Genomic DNA, 20639 nt, shown 5'->3' with positions numbered 1-20639 from the left:
CCTGCATGTTCTTGCTCTGTGTGCCCCTTCCTCCAACTCACACCTGTGGGGGAAGGGGTGAAGACACCTTAAAATCTCCTGGACACCTTGAGTTCTGGACCCCATTTCAAATGCCTATTTGGGGTCCTCCCTCTTGGCTGCACCCTGTAACAATGCTTCTCTCTCTCATCGATGTTTCTCTCCCTTCCTCCCCTCTAAAAGCAATGGGGGAAAAAAAAAGTCCTGGGGGAGGATGAAAACAAACAAAAGAGGAGAATTTAATTGAACTCAAAGTCGGTCCCTCGGCTTTCTTCAGCATTGTATTTTTTGTGACTGGTGCGCTGCCTACTGCACAACAAGGCAATTCAGACCATTTACTTTCAGCTCTAGAATTCTCTTACTCTTCCTTATATATATTCTGTTTCTCTCCTTAATTGTGCCCACATTTTTGTTTAAATCCTGAGCACAGGCTCCCTCCCTGACCACGTGGGCTGTGCCACCCTCCCTTCCTTTTGTTACAGCCTTCCCGGCTCCGCCCTCTGCCCGGAACAGGCCACATTCACACCCAGCCCTGGGCCTTTGCAGTGCTGCTTCTCTGCCAGAACTTCCGCAGTCCCTCCTCCTCTCCCTCCAGACCCAGGCCAGTTGTCCCAGAGACCCTCCCTGACAGTCATCTCCATTCCCCTTCTCCACACCCCGTTTTTTCTTTCATGCTTGGCGGTCCTTAAAAGAGTTCTATTTTATGTGGTTCTGCTTTTTGTCTACCTCACTCACTTCAGAATATGAAGTCTGCGAGAACAAGGTTTTGTCGTGATCAGCTTCGTGTCCCCCAGCACCTAAAATGGTCCTGGTGTCTTAGAACGTGTACTTGGGCTCCAGCCAGCAATAGACCGAACTGCACGCACCTGGCTTTTCCCTGCTCCTTTTCCCCTGGCTTTCTGCATCTGCCACGTGGACTGGCTGCCCCACCGCCTCCATGAGCCTAAACTCTGTCTCCTCTTTTAAAAAAAAAATCTACTTTTCCCAGTCTTTCTATTCGGGAGTGGTCCTCCACTCCTCTCATCTGTGTGGCCCATCTTGTCTCACTCTTGTTATTTGCAAACGTGGTTTATCTCCACGTGGCTGCGTGTTCATCCCATTGCCTCACTTGGGACTTACCAGGAGCAGAGAGGTGCTTACCTCATTAAATTAGGACTTGAAGAGAGGATGATTTAGTTGGCTGCTAGCTCAGGAAGGAGAAATCTTCATAAGAATTTTGCATACCCGTTTGCCTGGCCGACTTCTCCCCAACCCCCGGCCCCGTGAGTGAGAAGCCAGCACCAGACGTGTTGTGGAGCACCCCCCAGCCCTGACTGTGATGGCTGGAAATGAGGTAATGTTACAGGTCCTTAGGAGAAGGTGCTGAGTGCCCGTGTTGTTGTTTGTTGTAATTATGTCCTTTGAGTCCTGTGTCACATAAAGAGTTCTATAGTGCCTCAAAGAGTGTTTCAGGCATTAACTATTAGATGATTTTAAAGCACATTGCAAGTTTGTCACATTGTGTGGATGGAACTGGCAGTAAAGCACGTTAAGTTGGAGGAGGCAAGGAAGACAGGGTGAGGGTTTTGTGTGTTCCTGTTCCACGTATGGGTGTGTTCCCGCGCCTCCCCCAGACAATTCCTTAATTGAGCTGCTGAGATCGGAGGCTTGTGACATTCAGAATAAGGCCTAACAATACTTGTGTGGGGTTTAAATGGCATTGGAAATCATTAACGAGACAAAAAAGCTATGATTTCCCCTAGATTAACATGCAGGTTGGGGTTTGGCATGCCGAAAGTCGTTGTTTTGGTCTCTAGCCCAAACACGCTGGAGTCATTATATTGTCATGTGGTAATTAGCTGTTCCTTTAATGCAAGTAATAAAAATTAAGCCTAAGAGGTACTTTAGCAATGCCTTTTACATAATCCAAAACAATATTCAAATGCTGTAGGCATTTAGTCATTCAACTGTACTGTAGTAAAGTTTGAAGTTTAATGCATAGAGATGTTTGAACACTCAGTTCATTCTCTATTCTGTGACCAGTTTTGCTACTTAGGCATTAACCTTTAATAGTGTTAAATTAAATATATATGCCATAATGGATAATTACAAGATTGCCAGAATTTTCGTCTACAATACAATGCTTTGAAACTTTGTCTAAAGGTCCAGAGTTACCATCCACTTGATAATGTGCATGTTATTTTTATGTCACTGAATTTTTTGCTGAATCAAACAAGGGAAGCTATTTTGTATTCTAAGCAGACACAGTGGGTACTGGCCTTTTAAAAGGTATGGACTGGAAAAGTTGTCAACAGAAATTTTAGGGGCGAACAGCAGTATACCAGCTTAGCTCTTCAAAGAGCAGTTGTGCCGGAAAGCCACTTGAACAGACACTGGTAGAATTTTACACAAGGGCAGGGGTTCTCCTTCTCCTCGATCTTTCCCTGACCTCTGTTTCAAGTTCAGTTTGTCGTTCTCTATGAAGGGGACCGTGTGGGCACACCATTTATTTCCTTCAGGCCATTTGCCCAGCACGAGGCCATGGAGAGAGGGGTGGAGGGTGGGAAGGTACCCTGGAAAGATATTAAACGGAAAAAACCTACACCTGAAATGTTCTGAGTAATTCAGTCTGTAGTGTTATTACCGCTCCTACTTACAAGGAACTATCTCCACAAAATAGCTTTTGAAATCTAATTTAATATAAATATTTTAATGGTGATTAAAATAACAATGAAAAGCCACAAATGAAAAAGTGATAGAGTTATACACTGTATATACACACAGAATGAATGCCCCGCGGCCAGGGGCTCCACGTGACGGGCAGTGTCAGTGTGAAACCCCACGCACAGGTCTGCTGCCGTGCTGGACATACCCCAGTGCGCGCCTTCTGTAAACTCTGTAAAGACGTTGGCATCTCTGAGGGCTCCTGGCTCCTGGTAGACGCGTCAACAGAAACATGGTGGATCTAGCCCTCGTTTCCAGGAACCAGGGGTGGTCTGAAAAATTAATGACTCTGGTATTTGAAAATTAAGTGAGCTCTTGAACATATACCCTTGTTGATCCACTGAGCTCGGTGTTTAGCATTCCTCAGCTGAGACTAAATCCTTGCAGCCATTTCATAAGTGATGCTGGCGTCCATACCAGAAATATCTTCAATAATCTTTTCTAAGCCTGGAGGACTAGGGTATTCTACTCTGGTGGAGCCCAGGCGTTCTAGAGGAAGTGCTCCACTGGTGCCCAGCAGGTGGATTATAAGTGCCTTTTAAGCAGCAGAAGAAAAAAATAAAGATCAACTTGATGCCAGGAGAACGTTGAATGCCTCTCTATTTTGTGTTGAAGGCCAAGAGTCAATACCATAAATTCTGTGTCTGCAATCTCTAACGTTAGATTAGAATTCAGGTTTTTGTAAGTAAATCTGACAGCAGATAGTATGTTGAACTGGCCACAATGCCTCACGTAACTGGCCCAGGTGCCGTCTCCTGCTGTTCACACTGTAATTGGAGTGTGGGGGCCTACTGGCTGCCTGGCTTAATGGCCTCGGACAGGTCACAGTGGGTCAGCTCACCAGCTGTGCCTCTGGGGACAGCAGAACTTCCCAAGGCAGAAACCCAGCAGTCTCCAGTCTTCAGCTCACCTGACTCCCTGTCAGTGTCCTTGATTAGTAAAGGTTTGTGATGAAAAGTGAGCATGTCCTAAATAGGGGGCCTCTTACAAAGGCTGTGTTTCTCTCCTCTGCTCCATCAGGGCATCTTCCTTGTTGGAACAGCAGTCACTGGGGGTTAACAGTCTTGGGTTCGAGTCCTCTCTCCCCACTGACTAGCCTTGGACAAGTCTCTTGGCTTCCCCCAGCTTTCGTTTCCACTTCCGTGAAAGGATCTAGCACAAGTCTCCCATCTCCTTCCCAGCATTATTTTGAGGCTCAAATGAGAAAATGTCTGTGAAGGTGTATCGTGACAGTGAGCCACTCTCAGAGAATCGGGTGTTTTTTCCAACTTCATAGGAATTGTTGTGAAGTTGTGGCTTATGGCACCCCCCCACCCCAACCAAGTGCAGCTCTAGGTGCATGGAGGCTTTTCCCAGGGCCTCTCCCCTTGCTGCCAGCACACGTACCTCTCTTCTTTTCAGCTCGGAGACTCAGCGTCATGCTATGCCAGAGCAGTGGGCAAACCCCAGTGAGCACGTAGCCATCTGCATTCCGTGTTCATGCTTGGGGGCCCTGGGGTGGGTCTGCATTCACGTCCTTTGTAGGCAACAAAGAAGTGCCCGGATTTTAGCCACGGGGCGCCCAGGGACTTGGAAAGAGGTGGCAAGGCCACAGGTGCCCCAACTTCTGGTGGCATCCCCAGGCCTGGAGGCCAACTTCTCAGGCACCCCAAGAGATCTGCCTGAGCCCCCGTGAGACCATGAGGGTGGCTTGTCTGTGTCCACCGGAAGGTTATGTGTCTTTTTCTCTCGTGCAGATCCCGTGCCGGCTCTGGACCTCGGGCAGCAGCTCCAGCTCAAAGTGCAGCGCCTGCACGACATTGAGACAGAGAACCAGAAGCTTAGGGAAACTCTTGAAGAATACAACAAGGAGTTTGCTGAAGTGAAAAATCAAGGTTGGTGGAAGATGCATTCTTTGCTTGGCTTTTTCTTTCTTTTCATTTTTTAATTGCCTTCCCCATACTGTTGGGACTAGCTCTAATTGTCATATACGTCATAAAGTCAGGGTGGGGTAAGAATCAGAATCATTAAAGAGAGATAATAACAATGCTCAGCTATTTAGAAGTAAGACTTTTCCTCTGCACAGTAACTACATATGATTTTATTGCTCTGTGACGGGACTGATCAGGATTCTTTTAAAATTCTTCCTGTGTCATCATGTGATAGGATCTGCCTTTTAAAAGAGTGATGCGTTGCCTGAGGGCGACACCCGTCAGGGAGCCAGCTCGTGATCAAAGGGTCACGGACAGTAAGTCACTTAATCATTGCTGCCGATACATTAAGGCTTTAGATGCGTCCTACAAGTCTGCATGTTTAAGCACTACTGTTTCCTTGTCAGCGTCACCTATTCATTATGGATTTAATGAAAGAAAACGACCTCTTGGTGTGGTTGCCCAGCCGTCGACAAGACGGAGAGGGCAAAGGTTGCCTGGCGTTTCCTGTCAGGGAAGAACAAAGGAATCGCTCCTGCACCTAAAACCTAGATGTGTTCAGATTCCGGGAACCTGATGACTTCCTTGTCTCGAAGAAAAATTACAGCCTTATCTGGCAGCAGCTGTGGGATTTTCAGGCAACTCCAAGTAGAAATGCAGCCTCTTCGGTTTTGTGTGGGTTTGAGTGAGGAAGGAGCTGGAAAGGAAAGGTAAACCGCTTGGATGACCTCCTCCAAGTGGCCTTCAATTTAATGTTCTTCAAGGGTGCATAAGAATTAACTGATGATGATTTTTAAAAGTGTCCTTGGGCTTTGAGACCATTGAAGACAGGCTTGTGAGGAGGGACTGTGCGTGGAGAGGCTCCAGGGAGAGACTGTGACGAGCAGCTGGAACATGCGGCCTGAGCAGCCTGGGCAGTCCCGTGGTTGCCCTTCCTTGGGGGACTAGAGCTCGGGGACAGCTGAGACCCCCCCCCAAACACACACACCCATCTGGTGCCACAAGGAGCAGTGAGTCACTGGGACTCAGGGACAGCTTTGTCCTGCCGGAACATGAGCTGTTGGACTCACGAGGCTGGGGTCTGGGTGGGAGAAGGTGCTGCCTTCCCCCTAAGGGGAGCTGTTTCTTTTCAGAACCACCCAAATGCCCAGGTGGAAGATAACCTGTAAATTCTCACAACTGGGTTTCATTGCTGCCCTACCCAAAAGGAGTGAGCTTTGTTTTTGTTTTTTGCCTCCTAGCAACCTCCAGCATCTTACTCTGACAGATCCACTCTGTTTTGTGGGAGGCGGTGCAGGTGCTAGTGCCCTGCCCCCACCTTGCTCTGTCAGCGCCTCCATGCCCAGTTGCCCAGTGAGGACCACAGCCAGGTGCAAGGGGTTCTGCTCCCCAAAGGCCCCATCTGATGGTCATTTATAAATGAAACCATTTGTTACATAGTCAGAGACTTAACAATGAAGGAACCGGGGGTCTGCAGGCCCGGTTTGAGTCCCTTCACTGGCACTGCTTAGCTGTGCAATGTTGAATAAGGGGTCTCACTTTGTTATAAGCCTCCTCTTTTCGGATGGGGGATTCTCCCACTAACCTCATAGGGTCGTTGTAGGTGAAATGAGATGCAGGTGAGACGTTGGAGCTATTCCTGACACTCAGTAAAGGTCGGCTGCTCCTCGTGAGCACTGTTGTTTTTCTCTAGAACTATCCCCGCTCCCGCCTTTTCTTTAGCTGTTGATATCTTAACAGATTTTCCAACCTCCAGAAAAATGTCAAGTTCCTCTCTTTTCTTCCCAGTATAAAAATGATTTTAACTTGGAAGGATTGAGGTGCACGTCACTAGTTTTAATTAGCACAGCCATATTGTAAATTGATGAAAAGTTAGAGCAGGAAAGGAATTTATTATGTGCTGATATTCTTCCCCCCATTTAAAGATGTGTGAATTGGGGGCCCAGGTACAGTTAATTAGAGCAGGGCCTACAGCACCCTTTCTGCCACCGTGTTCTCTTCCCTCACTGGCTCCCCTGTAGGGGACGCCAGCCCGGGAACAGGAGGACCGGAGTCAGAGGCTCCAGGACAAGTCAGCTCCTGGCTTAGGCTCAGCCGAGCAGTGAGCAGCTCACCCAGGGTTGATGGGTGGCAAAGAGACTTCATGAGACAGAGTGGGAGCCCCCAGCTAGTGCCCCAGAGTCCCCTGGAGAAGCACAGGGGCGTCACACTGAGAAGCCCCATTGGAAGGAGCACCGGGGTCCAAGGGCTGTGCAGGTCTTTCCAACCAGTTGTTAGACGCAGAAATGTTTTGTGTTCACATCATTGCATAGACCATTGACTTTAAGAATATGCAAGCGTTTTCAGAGGTGATCCATCTCAGAGTTCATTTTGGAAGTGTTCCACTGATGCTCAGCTTTGGACCTGTCAGTGTGTCTGACAGTAATGCGTGCCGCTAACCATTATGCTCACAGAGCATTTCTTTCGGGCCCAAAATAACCAGTCCAAAAGGCAGAAATCCCCATTCTTCTTTCAAATGCTCTGACAGGGTCATTAGTTTTAATTCTCTCTCTTTTCCTCTAAGGAGAACCTTCCAGGTTCCACTTAATAAAAAGGGCCAAATTCTTCTTTTAACAAAAGAGCCTTTAGCTTTTATCCACTAAGCCGCATAGATACTAGGTGCCCAGTCGGTGTGCTCCTGCCTTGCCCAGCCCACCAGTGCAGCTCAGGCAGTCAAGGTGGATACAAGTTACAGCCTGAAGGACAAGGGCCACATTTCCAAGCTCTTCCTTGGGCAAAGGTCTAGCGGTGGCATCGTCCCATGAGCCTGGAACTCCATTATCACATTGTGTGGACCTCACCCTGTCAGCCCAGCCTGGTCTCCTTCATTTATTTGTGTCTCAGCCATTTCCAGAGTTCCCGTTGCTGGGGCCACAAAGAACCTCAGCTTTACCTTCTAAGAGATGGATTCGTGCACAGCAGGTGTACTTCCCCAAGCACTCCACTCTCCTTGGAGTTGGGACCACAGTGCTGTGCCGGGGACTGTCCAGCATGCAGGGTGGCATGGCAGGATCTATGGGAGGGAACCTGTGGAGCAGTCCTGCCCTAAGCCACCCATGGGTCTGAGTAAGGATCTCACCCCATTCATTGTATCTGCTTTGGCATTCCCATTTGGGGTAACTGAAATGACAGCTGTAAACATGCCATCCCTGGTGGTGTGGCCTGAACTTTCCAGAGACAGCCTGCCCTCCCAATGGGCCCTGTGTCCTGAACCTGGGCATTACAGGGCTCATTCTCTGCACAGCACCGCTGCCCACATCCTTGACCCTCACCCTCCCTCAAGAGCAGCTCCCCCATCCCCCATTAGTCTGCGGTGCACACAGCCTTAGTCTGCCAGGCTCTGGCCTGGGCAGAAGGTGTACCCTAGGCACAGGGTGGGTCCCTTCCAGCCAAGGAGATCCACCCGGTACCCACAGAGCACTTCCGTGGTGCATCACCGTGGCACAGCAAAGTTGTGCCCACCACCGGGGGACCTGTAGGTAGGTATGTGACTTTGGCTGAGACGGTGTCTCCCAAAATGTGCACGCAGTTATGATCTGGGCTGGGTTTTTTGTTTTTTTTTTTTGTAAGAAAATACTTAAACCCACACTAAACTTTATTAATTTCCCTCAGTAGAGGACTAATTTAAGACCCATCAATAAGATAATGTTATATTTTACCATGATTCCTCCCCCCACCCTTTTCTAAGTTGTATCAGAGAAACCATAGCTCTTCTTCCCAGCAAAATCCATTGATCCTCCTCAACCTAAACGTTTAAAGTTCAATTTAACATTTAGGGAGTAAAAGGTCTCTGAAGGGACTCGTAACCATTGATTTTGTGTCAGAGTTGAAGAGCTAAAGTTTAAAGCACACCAGTCCTGCTCAGTTACGAAAGCCTGTATATATAGCCACATGGAACTGTGCTTCTCCTACGGTAGTTTTTTTTTTTTTTCTTTCTGCAGAGGTTACGATAAAAGCACTTAAAGAGAAAATCCGAGAATATGAACAGACTCTGAAGAATCAAGCCGAGACTATAGCTCTCGAAAAGGAACAAAAGTTACAAAATGATTTTGCAGAAAAGGAGAGGTGAGCATGTGTTGGGGTTTGCACGTAATGAACTTTTATGGTTTACCTCTAAACTTCACACAACAAGACAGTTTTTAAAATGTACCTGTGAAATATGCCCAAGTTGTAAACCAACATCCTGTGGATTCTCGGCAAAATTTTGTTTGGAAAATAAAGGCATCCCTTATTCTGTAGTGTATGAGGGTATCTTGAGTGAAATGCATCGGTCTTTCCCCGCTGGTGGGCAGTGTCAGTCATTGGACCAGGGTGTGTCTATCCAGGCCACGTGGGCCAGGTTGAGCATGAAGTGTGCATGGTTGACACATGGCAATTATACATCTTTTTTTTTTAAGATTTTATTTATTTATTTATGTTTAGAGAGGGGGGAAGGGAAGGAGAAAGAGAGGGAGAGAAACATCAGTGTGTGGTTGTCTCTCACACGCCCCCTAATGGGGACCTGAACTGCAACCCAGGCATGTGCCCTGACTGGGAATCAAACCTGCCACCTTTTGGTTTTCAGGCCGGCACTCAATCCACTGAGCCACACTGGCTAGGGCCAATTCATCTTTTTACTACCTCACAGTGCTTCAGGGAGGAGCTGATATCAGTAAAACATGTTAATGACCCATCCAACTGCTATGAATTTTAGTTCTCTGATGGCCTACTTCACCCAAAACTTTTCCACAAATAGTGGAATGGTTTTTCACTATTGTAATGATTTAATGAAAGTTAGATTTCTCGTAAAAACTGTAAGCACTGTTGATGTTACCAATTCAGGTGACGTAAGTTGGGTTTTAGGAGCTTTGGTGAAATGCAGATTTTCTGTTTTAAACCCATCATGAAGAAATCTGTGTACCCATTAACAAGAAGCACTAAGGGTATGGTTCCAGGTGAGAGGCCAGGCCTGATGTTGTGTGTGGTAGACTCTGAGGTCACAGGAGCTTTTGGAGGAGGGCTCCATGCAGGTCGTGTGTATCACAGAGTCCTCTCCGGAGTACTGCTAAGCCAACTTCATTTAGGAAAGAAGACCCACTCCATTCACCTAGTGCCTTCTCCGCACCTGCGAAGCCTTCTTGGAACATACTGTTGAGCCCAGAACAGACCTGCAGATTGGACATCTCATTTTACAGATGGAGAAACTGGGCCTCGGATTAGGTGCCCTCCCACCTTGTCAGCCTGAGGTGGGCCCAGGCCTGATCCCCCACTGCAGCCCTGGCCTCCCTGTGCTCAGACGTGGCTTCACTGAAGCCTGACTCCGTGCGGGGCCACTACACCCACCCTGCTGGGAGTGTGGGGCTGGCACAGGCTCCAGCAAAGGAGTCAGGGTGCTCAAAGATGAGGAGACTCTTACTGCCTCCTAGAAAAGCAATTTGTGCCCAAAGAGATTGCTCACCATATTATTGATAATGAATGGAGGGGGAATATAAGCAATTGAAATGCTTGCCAACAAGAAATGGGTCAGTAAAAGATGGGCCATCCCTAACTGGAACATTATGCAGCCATTAAACTAATAGTTACATAGAGTTTGCAGTAACACCAGAAATGTATCCAGCATAACATAAAGTGAAAAATGCATGATTAAATATGTACAGTGCAATTCCATCTGTACAGCGCAAACCTCATACATTACGAAAGTGTGGAAATAAACTCATATGGCAATTTAATACTTTTAAGTTGACTTTTCTAATTAGGTAAAGGATTTATTTTATTAAAAGATGTAAATAGCCTGGCTGGTGTAGCTTAGTGGATTGAGTGTGGGCTGTGAGCCAAAGGGTCACTGGTTCGATTCCCAGTCAGGGCACATGCCTAGGTTGTGGGCCAGGTCCCCAGTAGGGAGCACGTGAGAGGCAACCGCACATTGCTGCTTTTCTCCCTTTCTTTCCCCCTCCTTTCCCCTCTCTCTAAAAAAATAAATAAAATCTTTTAAAAAAAAAGATGTAAGTAGCCCTGACTGGTGTAGCTAGTGGATTGGGTGTCAGCCTGCAAACCAAAGGGTTGTTGGTTCGATCCCCAGTCAGGGCACACACCGGATTGGTGGGCCAGGTCCCCAGGTGGGGGCATGTGAGAGGCAACCAATTGATGTGTCTTTCACACATCAGTGTTTCTCTCGCTCTCTTTCACCCTCCCTTCCCCTCTCTCTAAAAATGAATAAATAAAATCTTTTTTAAAAAAAGATGTAATAAACTGACTGACCATTGGGGGTGGAGGACAAAGCTAGTTCTTTACCTCATTCTTTATGTGAAAAAGTTGAAATGTATCTAGGATTTAAATATTAATGATTAAATCATGTATATAATGAAAGTAAACTTGGGCAAATGTTTTGTTTTTAATAATTTAGAGTGCAGAGATCTCTGTAAACATAAAAGGGAAATTATCTAAATGTGACTACCTAAAATTTAAAACATTTTTAAACAAATACCAAGTATTGGCCCCATTTAAAAAGGGGGGGCTAATTTCCTTTGTATACAAAGATTCTTACAAATTAATAAGGCAAAATCAAAGGACCATAAAAAGTGGGCAAAGGCAGTAAGCAGACCATTCATACAACAGAAATGCTCAGCTTTACTTGGCAGTAAAATTAAGTTTCATTTTATTCAGTGTCGGAATAGGAAAACAGAATCTCACATACTGTTGAAGGGCGTTTAAATTGGTGAGGTTTGCTTTGTTGGGAAGTTTCTCAATATCAAAACAAAAAAAATTGCACATATCATTTGACCATTTTTATCTAACAGATGTACTCTCAGAATTATGCAGCAAACCTACATGATGATCACTGCAGAATTATTCAGTGGAAATAAATGAGAAACCATCGAAATGTTTGTAGAGGCCTGGTTATGTCAATTATCTAGTAAGAATGAAGAAGAACTATATATGCTGGAGTAGAATCTCTCCAAAGTCTGAGGATCCATGAACAGCAAGCTTCGGAATAGCTCGTGCGCTGTCACCCTTCCTGTCCCAAGAGAAGGGGCGGGCAGTGTGTGTTACACTACAGTGTCTAGTACGTGAGTTTACACTACACTGTAGGATATCACATGAGTGTATATTACACTGTTGTACAGTGTGTGTTACATTATATTTCTGTACATGTAGAAAAATTTCAGAGGCTGTGAAAGAGCTCTGTCTTAGAAAGAAATGGAACCAAGGAAGGGAAAGGGCATTTTACCTTCCGTGCTCTCACAGTATTTGTGTGTGTGTTAACTTCAGGGCATATATTAGTTTTATAACTGAAGTATGTGAAAATGTGAGCAATCCATTTCCATAGGTGATGGAAATTTGGGTGATTTTTTTAAACTTATTTCTACTTGTCTGGATTCCCAGGTTTATTATTATGAGAGTATGTAATATTGTATCCCTATGATGTAAAAATAACGAACTTGTTTTGGGAGAATTTTCTGCAGATTGGGAGGAAGGAATTCTCCCAATTGACCAGAGAATTCATTTGGAGATCCTGGGAAATGTAAATATGTAGAATGTAGTTTTTAAAACACTCAGATTTCCCCATTAGGTATGGCAGTTGCATTCGCATTCCATTATAACAGAAGTGGAACAGCTGTCACATCTACTTAGTACATCCTTTATTCCAACAAATTCCTTCATTGTGTCAGCAAAATGTAAATGTATCATTCTTCTTGGGCTAACTTCAGAAAACAATGAGTGCATGATGATGATTTTTTTTTAATATCTGGCATTTCAAGAACAAATTCTCCATCAGTTACCACCCATCAAGCCCCACAGGGTGCATGCCTCACTTTATGTGACACATGGGTGCAGAGCTGGGGTGCACACGATCACTTGGCAGGCTCCGCAGCGCTCGTGGCGGACGAGCAGCATCTGACTGTGGGCCTGTCGCTGTCTGCACGTGTCACAGTGAAGACAGCCAATCGGCACAGCTCCAGGGCACACGAGATGTTTATGTTGGTCAACAAGATGACCAGTTTGGCGTTGTTCTCTCCCTGTTCAGAAAGCTGCACGAGACGCAGATGTCCACCACCTCAAAGCTGGAGGAAGCGGAACACAAAGTTCAGACCCTGCAAACAGGTGTGATATTCTTCATCTCTGTCAGGTTGATGCCAGGAGGACTGAAGGGGGTACAGTTAAGTCCATCTCCAAGTCCCCCCAGGCCCCTGCTGATACCTGCTGTTCTGCCCTGAGGAGCCTGGGGGAGGAGCGGGAGCCCACACCCAGAGTACCCCAGAGAGCACCAGCTTCTCTGCCTTGGCTTCTTGTACCACCCACACCAAGTCGTCAGTGTCGGGGAGGAGGGTCCGAGTTACGTTCTCATCCCTTCTGCGAGCCTTGCTTTCTTCCTGCTCCTTCTCCAACAAACACTTCTAAATCACCCAAGTGTCAAGGACTGATGTTTCATTGGGAGCAATATTAGGAAAAGAAAGACTTATTTCTACCCTTAGTGAAGTTAAGGAGAACAGTAATAACAGACCTTAAAATTTTAAAAGATAGCAAAAAAGGTTTTGCTAAATTTTGTGTTACTTTCTTTGTTTTTCTTTTTATTCTTAAAGGGAAACAGCACTATATATTTAATTTAAATGTGGAAGATAATCACAACACATTTAACAGACAAATGAATAATACTGAAAATATATAAAGACTTCCTGCAAATCAGTGAAAATAAACAAACTGTCCAGTAGAGCAGTGGGGAGGGGATGTGCACAGGCGGCTTGCAGGAGAAACGCACACGGCTGGTACACATGTGAAAACAGTGTTAACGATTTTTAAGAGTCTGGGAGAGGCTAATTAAATCACTGAAAGATTAGTTTGCCTATCGGACTGTCAAACAAAATTTTAATTGATAATCTTCGGTGTTGGTGAGAGGATAGGAAAATAGTCACACTCACAGTATTAATGGGAATGTAATTCACCCCTTGGGAGGCCAGCGGGATGGAATCGGTCTGCAGGTGGAATGTTGACGCCCCTCACCCCGGGCTGGCACTTCTAGGCCTGGGGGGCCTGACCGGTGGCAGGCGGGCTCCGCACTGGGGCGTGTGGTCACTGACCCTGCCTGTGTCCTCACGGGAAGACAGTCTCACTCCACTCTGCTGAGGCAAGTCTCAGGGAATATTTGTATCACCCTATTTATGGGGGATGAAAAACATACATATATGTGCAACTATGCATGGCAGTACTTTAACAATATATTTAAAGGAAGAAAATCTGCACACTAAACTATAATAAACAATGGTTATCTCTGAGGAGGTGCATGGAATGAGATGAGGTAGAGGTGAAAGGGGATTTTCTGTTCCATTCTATGTACTTTTGTAATTTTTGACTCTTTTAAAATGAGTATATGTGACTTGTATACTGTTCCTTTTTAAATTTAACTTAAACAATTAGTATCTTATATTATGGTTTTATGTCCTCTGCCTTTCAGCCCTGGAAAAAACTCGAACAGAATTATTTGACCTGAAAACCAAATACGATGAAGAAATCACTGCCAAGTAAGTCTCCTCCTGGCTGCAGGTCTCACCCAACTGTGCTGATCCGTAAAAGATTTCCCTGCTTCTCCCTGCTGTCTGTGGGCTTTGCGAAGTGGTGCAGGGTTTAGAAGGTCCTTGGCCTCTGAACTGCCATGAGACATGCAGTGTCACACCCACGGCTTGTGTCAGTTTAATACCCAAGTTCTGGTGCTCTCGGAACAGTCCTCCCACCTAAAACTTTCTTCCTTAATTTCTGTGAAGCCGGGTTAACACTCTGGAAGGTGGGATCCATGGGACCTGCTTCATCTGTATGAATCACATCGCCTTTCACCTGGGTCCTTCATTCCCACGTGGGTTTATTTGTGCAAGTGGCACCTTGGAACACCGGGTGTCCCTGTGCAGGTGTGCACATGTAGCGAGTGTGCATGTTTGGTCATGTGTGTCACACGAGGCTCTTGTGAGAAGGAAATCAGTGGTCTGGCATAGGATCACTTCTTGTCAGCCTGCCCTCCATACAGAATACCAGAAAATAAATAATTTCAACATAAATCAAGAAAGGTGGAGAAGCCACAAAGATTGTTCGTAGCCAAGGCCTTCTCTTCCAAAGTCCAGACAAGCAATGCCAGGCTAGGGTTTGAGCCATCTTTTCCTGCTCTGGGAGCCTCTTCCTGTCTCCCCCCAAAACCCACGTGCCCCTGCCTGTGTCTCTTAGGCAGCCCGTTCCAGTAAGAAAGTTCCAGTGTGCTCACTCACACGGGGCCCCGGGGTTGGTGGGGGGATGCCGCTAAATAGTGCTGCCCTCCTCCCAGGATCTCGAGGTAAAGTAGTTATTCCTGTAGATCCCAACCACAACCATTCTGAAAAAACACTGTTTTGAGAGTGTTACAAAAATTCAGCTTCCGGAAGGCCACGCCTCCTGCCGTGCTTTCCCCACACACGTGACAGGTGCTGTCGGCCGTGGGCGTGTGCTACTTGGGGGAAGAAACTGCCTGATGACAGAGTGTCCGCTGAGGCCGTTCCGACTTGGCAGCGAAGAACGCCACTTGTCACATGGTGGCTAATACTGTCCCTGGTTTAGAACCATCATTATTTTTCTTACTGGGCTTTTAAAGAGCTGCACAGAAAATTTGTCTCCGTCTGATCACCCTGTTTTAGGGACTGGGAAGCAACAGAGAACAGCCATCTAGTGAGAACTGAAATTTTCCTCTACTCTCAGGTTTTCACTTTCTCCAGGTAGGGAACATGGTGGCTGGGGAAGTGACTGGGAGACAGAACCAGAGAGGAAGGGACGTCTTAACCCCTGTCCCCATCCTCTCCCTGGCTTCGCGATAGGTCTGGCTAATGCTGGGGGACAACTCACTCCTCTCAGCCAGAACCGGAAAATTGAATCAGAATGTAGGGAGTCGATTGCTCATCACGAAAATGCTTAAGGACTGGCTGTTGTCAGAAACTGCAGACAGGGCACGGGTGCTGCTGGGGTGGGTCCCTTCCTGAGATCATAGCAGGAAATTCTCTTGTCCTCCCCAGTGATGAGTGGGGAGGCAGGGTGTGGCGTGCACATGTGCGTGTGGAGAGAACAAACCTGGCGGGTACATGATGGACGTGATCCAAAGGTAACAGGTCCACTCACCAACCCAGCAGCCCCTCCTGGGGGCCTGCTCTGAGCCCAGCCCTGTGCTGGGCTCTGGAATGGTTGGGATGAGAGGCTCAGAGGAGTGAAAAACCATTGCCCTACAGTGCGGTCACTGCTGTGACAGAGGGGACCAGTTAGCATGGGCACCCTGCCCGTCAGGGTCTCTACAGAAGACACACAGCACATGCCAATTAGTGCAATCAGAGTTTAACATTCGGACTGTTTGTCGTGGCATGGGCTGGGAGGAGGGGGACCAGAGAGGGAATGCAGCATCCCTAGCAAGCACTTGCCGAGGCCACCATGCCCAGCTTGATGGGCACCTTGAGAGTTGTGGTGGCCTTTGGGAGGGTTGAGAGATCCAGGGCAGCACCAGCAACCCCTGGCCTTACCCTCCTCCCCGTCCCTGCCAGTACTCCTCATGGTGAACTGAGAAGCCCGGGGGCAGGCCTCAGGAGATGGGGGAGGGAGCTGGAGATGGAAATGGCGGGTGTCCAGAACAGGACCCCACCCAGCTGCAGCAAAAGGCACAAACTGTCCAGGAAGACTTTCTGAAGGGGCCAATGTGTGATTTGAGGTTGAAAGATGAGTCAAGGTGAGGGGTTTCTGGAGGCCAGAGAAGGCCCTGGAGGCAGTTTGTGAAAACACAAGGCTGGAGGGGCTGCTCTTCTACAGGACCCACCAGAAGCCCCGAATCACTTCTCTGTAGGGTCAAGGTGGGCACGGGGGTGCCGAGGGCCGGACTTAGGCGCAGACAGGGATCGAGCACGTCACAATTTGGAGATTGACACTACTAATAAAGGGGAGCCTGGTACCAAACACTTACTGCAAATGGTTCCCAGAGTAAGTAATCCACAAAAAATGTAGAGAATGGACTGAGATAATAATTGCTACTTTCTTTTAACTTTGGAGGCAATGGCCTCAGTCTTGGAGATCCCACATGAAGCTTCCCCCTCCACATTCCTCTCCCCCGTTATTTCCTGGGAAAGGTTTGTCCCTCCGCCATCTGCTTCAGCCGCAAGCCACGTGTATTTTATTAGACGAGACGTCTTTTCACTGATACATATGAATATAAACCCTCCAGGGGCAAATCTTTTCACAAACGGTCTTAAAACATTTCAAAACAATTTCTTTTCTGTCTTCAAAAAGAGGTATTCTTATATATTTGTTGACAGAAAACATAGGAAGGGGGTGGGGAAAGCATGGGGGAACTCGGGCTGTGGAGAAGGCTGACCTGGGAGTAGACCTTGGAGGTCCACTGCCGGCTCCCTGTGTGACCTTGGATGAGCTCTGACCTGTACGTCGCACGTTCCTCACCTGTTCAGTGGGCATCAGAGTCGAAGCCTGGGGTGCTGGTGGACCGGGATGAGAAGGTGTGTGTGTCGCGCCTGGCACACAGTAACAGCCCTGTAGGCAACAGAAGCTTTTCCTGGCAATCTCACAGGAGGACTTGGGTGCATTTCTGAAATTCGCAGGCCTTGAACAAGACCGGCCTTAAAGGCGTCATCTCCGCCATGAGATTTAAAGAGCATGCGTTGCCTCTGCCTCTCTGTCCCTGGGAGATGTGCTAGAGGTGACTGTCCCCCCCCCACCCCACATCTTGTAAAGAAGCCTGCGGTCAATGGCAGCAAGGCTGTCCCAAGACCCCTGCTTATCGTGTACAGTCATCACCCTGCGTCAGCCGGGACAGCGCGGGCTGACTGTGATGGGGATGGCAGCGGTAAAGTTTTCCGTGTGTAGGCTTGAAGCGAAATGTAATTAGCCTTTATGTGCAGAACAAGGACCCATTGATGAATACAGCTGGTCTTTGTTTGGTCCTGTCATTGAGAGTGGGAGGTAAAAGTGTTCTTCTTCATGTTTATTAATGCAAGATTCCTCAGACAAATGGCAAGCACAGTTTAATATTTGTTCGAACATAGCGGCATTTGCCAAAACAGTTGTTGTGTAATAGGATTGCAGGGTTTCAGATTATAACCATTTCTGGGTTAAATAAATGAATTATTTCTCTGCTTTTTTTGCTGCTGTTGTTAAAAAAGTACCTCCTTCTCAGACGGTCACCCTGTGTACAGCTCTTCCCACCTCTTAGCAGATGGAGACTGACTTAGCACCCTAATGACTCCAACTAGGAGATCCCAGCAAAGCAGAGTGATGTGCAGTGGTTCCCCAGGTGGACCTGGGGGTGGACAGGCTGCCTTTGGCGCGCAGCAGGGGCCCTGGAGAGAGGCCTGGGCCCATCTTTTGCAGCTGCTCGAGGTGCTTAGGTTTTGGTTGCTGCTGCATACTGCAGGAGGGGTGTGGCTCCCTAGGTCAGGATCCTCCTTGTGTCCTGAGCAAAAGTGCAGGAATTCCCATTTTAGCTCAAGTCCACGGCCACCTCTTTGCTCTGTCCCCCAGGATGCTGGTTGTAAAAGGAGCTTCAGTTATAACACATACAGTCAGCTTATTACATTCCTCTTAACTTGTGGGCTGAGGCCCTGAGCCTCTGATGAAAGAAAATATTGAATTGCACTGAAATACTACATTTTTTATAGCTAATGTTAGTCTTAGGAGAATTTGCACCTCCCAAACCTTTCCTGCTAGTAAAATTCATATTTTAAGGCTACTCATGTTGTATTCCTTTTTAAAAAGAGCTATATTGTGTGTACATGTACTTACACACTACATTACAAAAGAGACATTTATGACGAACTTCACTTGGATTAATTTTAGAGTGCTTTCTTTATTTCAAGGATATGCGTATAACCAGTATTTTACCACAAAATGCAATGTGCTCTGAAGAAAGCAGAAAACTTTCCCATGTGAGCTTGGCTTATGGCTTCACTGAAATTGTTTCGGGGAGCCTGCGCCCTGCATTGTGGAGACAGGGAATTCCGTGCCCAGCAGTGGGGCATGGAGGACCTGAAATGCAATTTGAAAAGGTGACAAAACTGACAGCTCAAGACAGGACCCCCAGGTGTGAAACGCCATGAACGGCGGTAGGGCGGATACCTTCTGCGCATACCGATCACTCTGGCCTGTGTCGCGGTGGTTTCTTACACGGCATCTTGTTTGCTCTCTTCGACAATCACTGAGGAAGCTCTTACTGTGCTCACCGCACAGACGAGGGAACAGTCCTAGTACGCACAGTCAGGCCCCAAGTCTGGTGCTTTGGACTCAAAATGCAGCGCTGCCATGGAGGCCTGTGTGGTGCCTTTATGGTGCTTCTGTGTTGCCTGCGTGACAGGCTTCCCTGAGGGTTTCTAGTCTCTGCCCCTCTCCCACGAGCCCCGTTGGCTTTATCTGAGCAGACTGATTTCTCTTTTCTCTTCCTTTTTGCAGTTCCACATGAAAGACTTGGGCCGCCAGGCCAGACAGAGCCCTGGTGACGAAGCCTGAGACTCACACACTATTGTAATAATCTCATTAGACCAATTTTGCTTCCCCCAATCGAATTTGAAAAGACCACCTTCACTGTCCTGAACTAGAATCTCTCTGCTAGACCTTTAAGATTGTAACATTTTCTATTTCCTGGTCTTTTGATTAGTCATCGGTTTCCAGTATGGGCTGCTGTAATTATCCTGGTTAGATTTTCCCCTAAAAATAGCAAAGCATCTACTTTTATGATTTCCAGGGCATAGACTTGTGTAAAGAACCTACTGTCCCTTAACCTTAGTAATAACTAAAGCAGGTTGGAGGGAACACTGAAGACTCCCCCTCCCCATATCTTATCTTTGAAAGAGTGTGCACATTTTGTAAAATTCTGGGATTTTTCCCTGTACAAGTATTGTGCTTCACACCTAGAACCCAATGCCCAGGTGAGCCCCAAAGCGCTTTCCTTGGCTTTTGCGCTGGTGGCAGCTGTTCTGTCTTTTCTGAGCAGCACGGCCCTGGTCTGGACTCGTCTTCAGTCCAGGGGATTGTGCAGGCAGAAGGGGGCAGCCTCATGTTTTCAAATTCAAGTAGAAATTCCTCTGAGTGCCAAGGAGTCTTCACCTGTTCTGTGGACCCACACAGGTCTAGAAGCTACGTGGCATCCATGAGAATCGGCCCCCTTTACACCTCCTCCTTTCAGCTAAGCTTACTGAAGGCCCACGCTGTACTGGTGCGAGGACGATGGAGAAAAGGGGGTGGGCTAGTTACAGGTGTAATGTGCATGTGGACATGTGGGCTCTGTGCACAAAACACATGTATGTAGATGTACATACATCTGCCTTGTATGTGTGGGCATATGTAAGCATATTTACAAATTAGAGATAAAAATCATTCATCCAGCATCTTTGAAGGGGGTATTGTAGACCAAAGCATTGTTCGTGGACTGTTACCTGGGTTTGACATGGTTTTATAAAAATTGTGCTCTTTTAGAAATCTTCAAAGTTTTTCTGATTCACTATAAAGGTAGATCTTGGAGAACTCACAATTTGAAGCTAAAGGAAATGGATAAGGGGCTGTTGGGAGAAAACGTCAGTGTTGATGCAGACACCGGCCCGCAGTGTCCACGTCATTATGGATGAAATGAGACATTCACACGGACTACCGGGTCCGATGGAGGGAAAGGGACAGCATGGCTTTTCTCTCAAGGGAACAAAAGCCTCAGCCTCTGCCATGACAGGCCTTTATTGGGTTTCTCTTCTCATTACATGATGGTCCTCATTTACTATGCACAGGCTCACTTTAGGTGGTTACCTTTTACAGAAAACAAAGGAGCCAATGCTGCTAATCACATCACAGAAGAGGGATATTTGCAAATGAAAAGGCAGAAGTAGTTGGACCCCTTACACTCATCCTTGGAAGGTTTAGCATGGTTTTTAGGAAGTTGCTTTGCAGTAAATGTCCTCAATTCAGAGTGAGGGAGTTTTAGCAAAAAGCAAGACTCACAGCGGCCTA

General features: G+C 47.0%; 1 protein-coding gene across 8 annotated transcripts in view; it reads left to right on the top strand.

Moving 5' to 3' along the window:
- The window catches only part of CUX1 (cut like homeobox 1), a 365888-nt gene that overhangs the window by 215511 nt on the left and 129738 nt on the right, over positions 1-20639 (top strand). For all 8 annotated transcript variants that reach the window (XM_045819309.1, XM_045819308.1, XM_045819302.1 and 5 more), the window contains exons 5-8: positions 4458-4595; positions 8612-8735; positions 12676-12752; positions 14101-14167. In XM_045819309.1, coding sequence (XP_045675265.1) covers positions 4458-4595; positions 8612-8735; positions 12676-12752; positions 14101-14167 — 406 coding nt within the window. The remainder of the gene's footprint in view (positions 1-4457; positions 4596-8611; positions 8736-12675; positions 12753-14100; positions 14168-20639) is intronic.

Source organism: Phyllostomus hastatus, unplaced genomic scaffold (assembly GCF_019186645.2).
Source record: "Phyllostomus hastatus isolate PE091 unplaced genomic scaffold, TTU_PhHast_1.1 phas_scaffold_385, whole genome shotgun sequence".
NCBI lineage: Eukaryota > Metazoa > Chordata > Mammalia > Chiroptera > Phyllostomidae > Phyllostomus > Phyllostomus hastatus.
The sequence above is the reverse complement of the archived record's forward strand: the minus strand, read 5'-3'. Positions and strand labels throughout refer to the sequence as shown.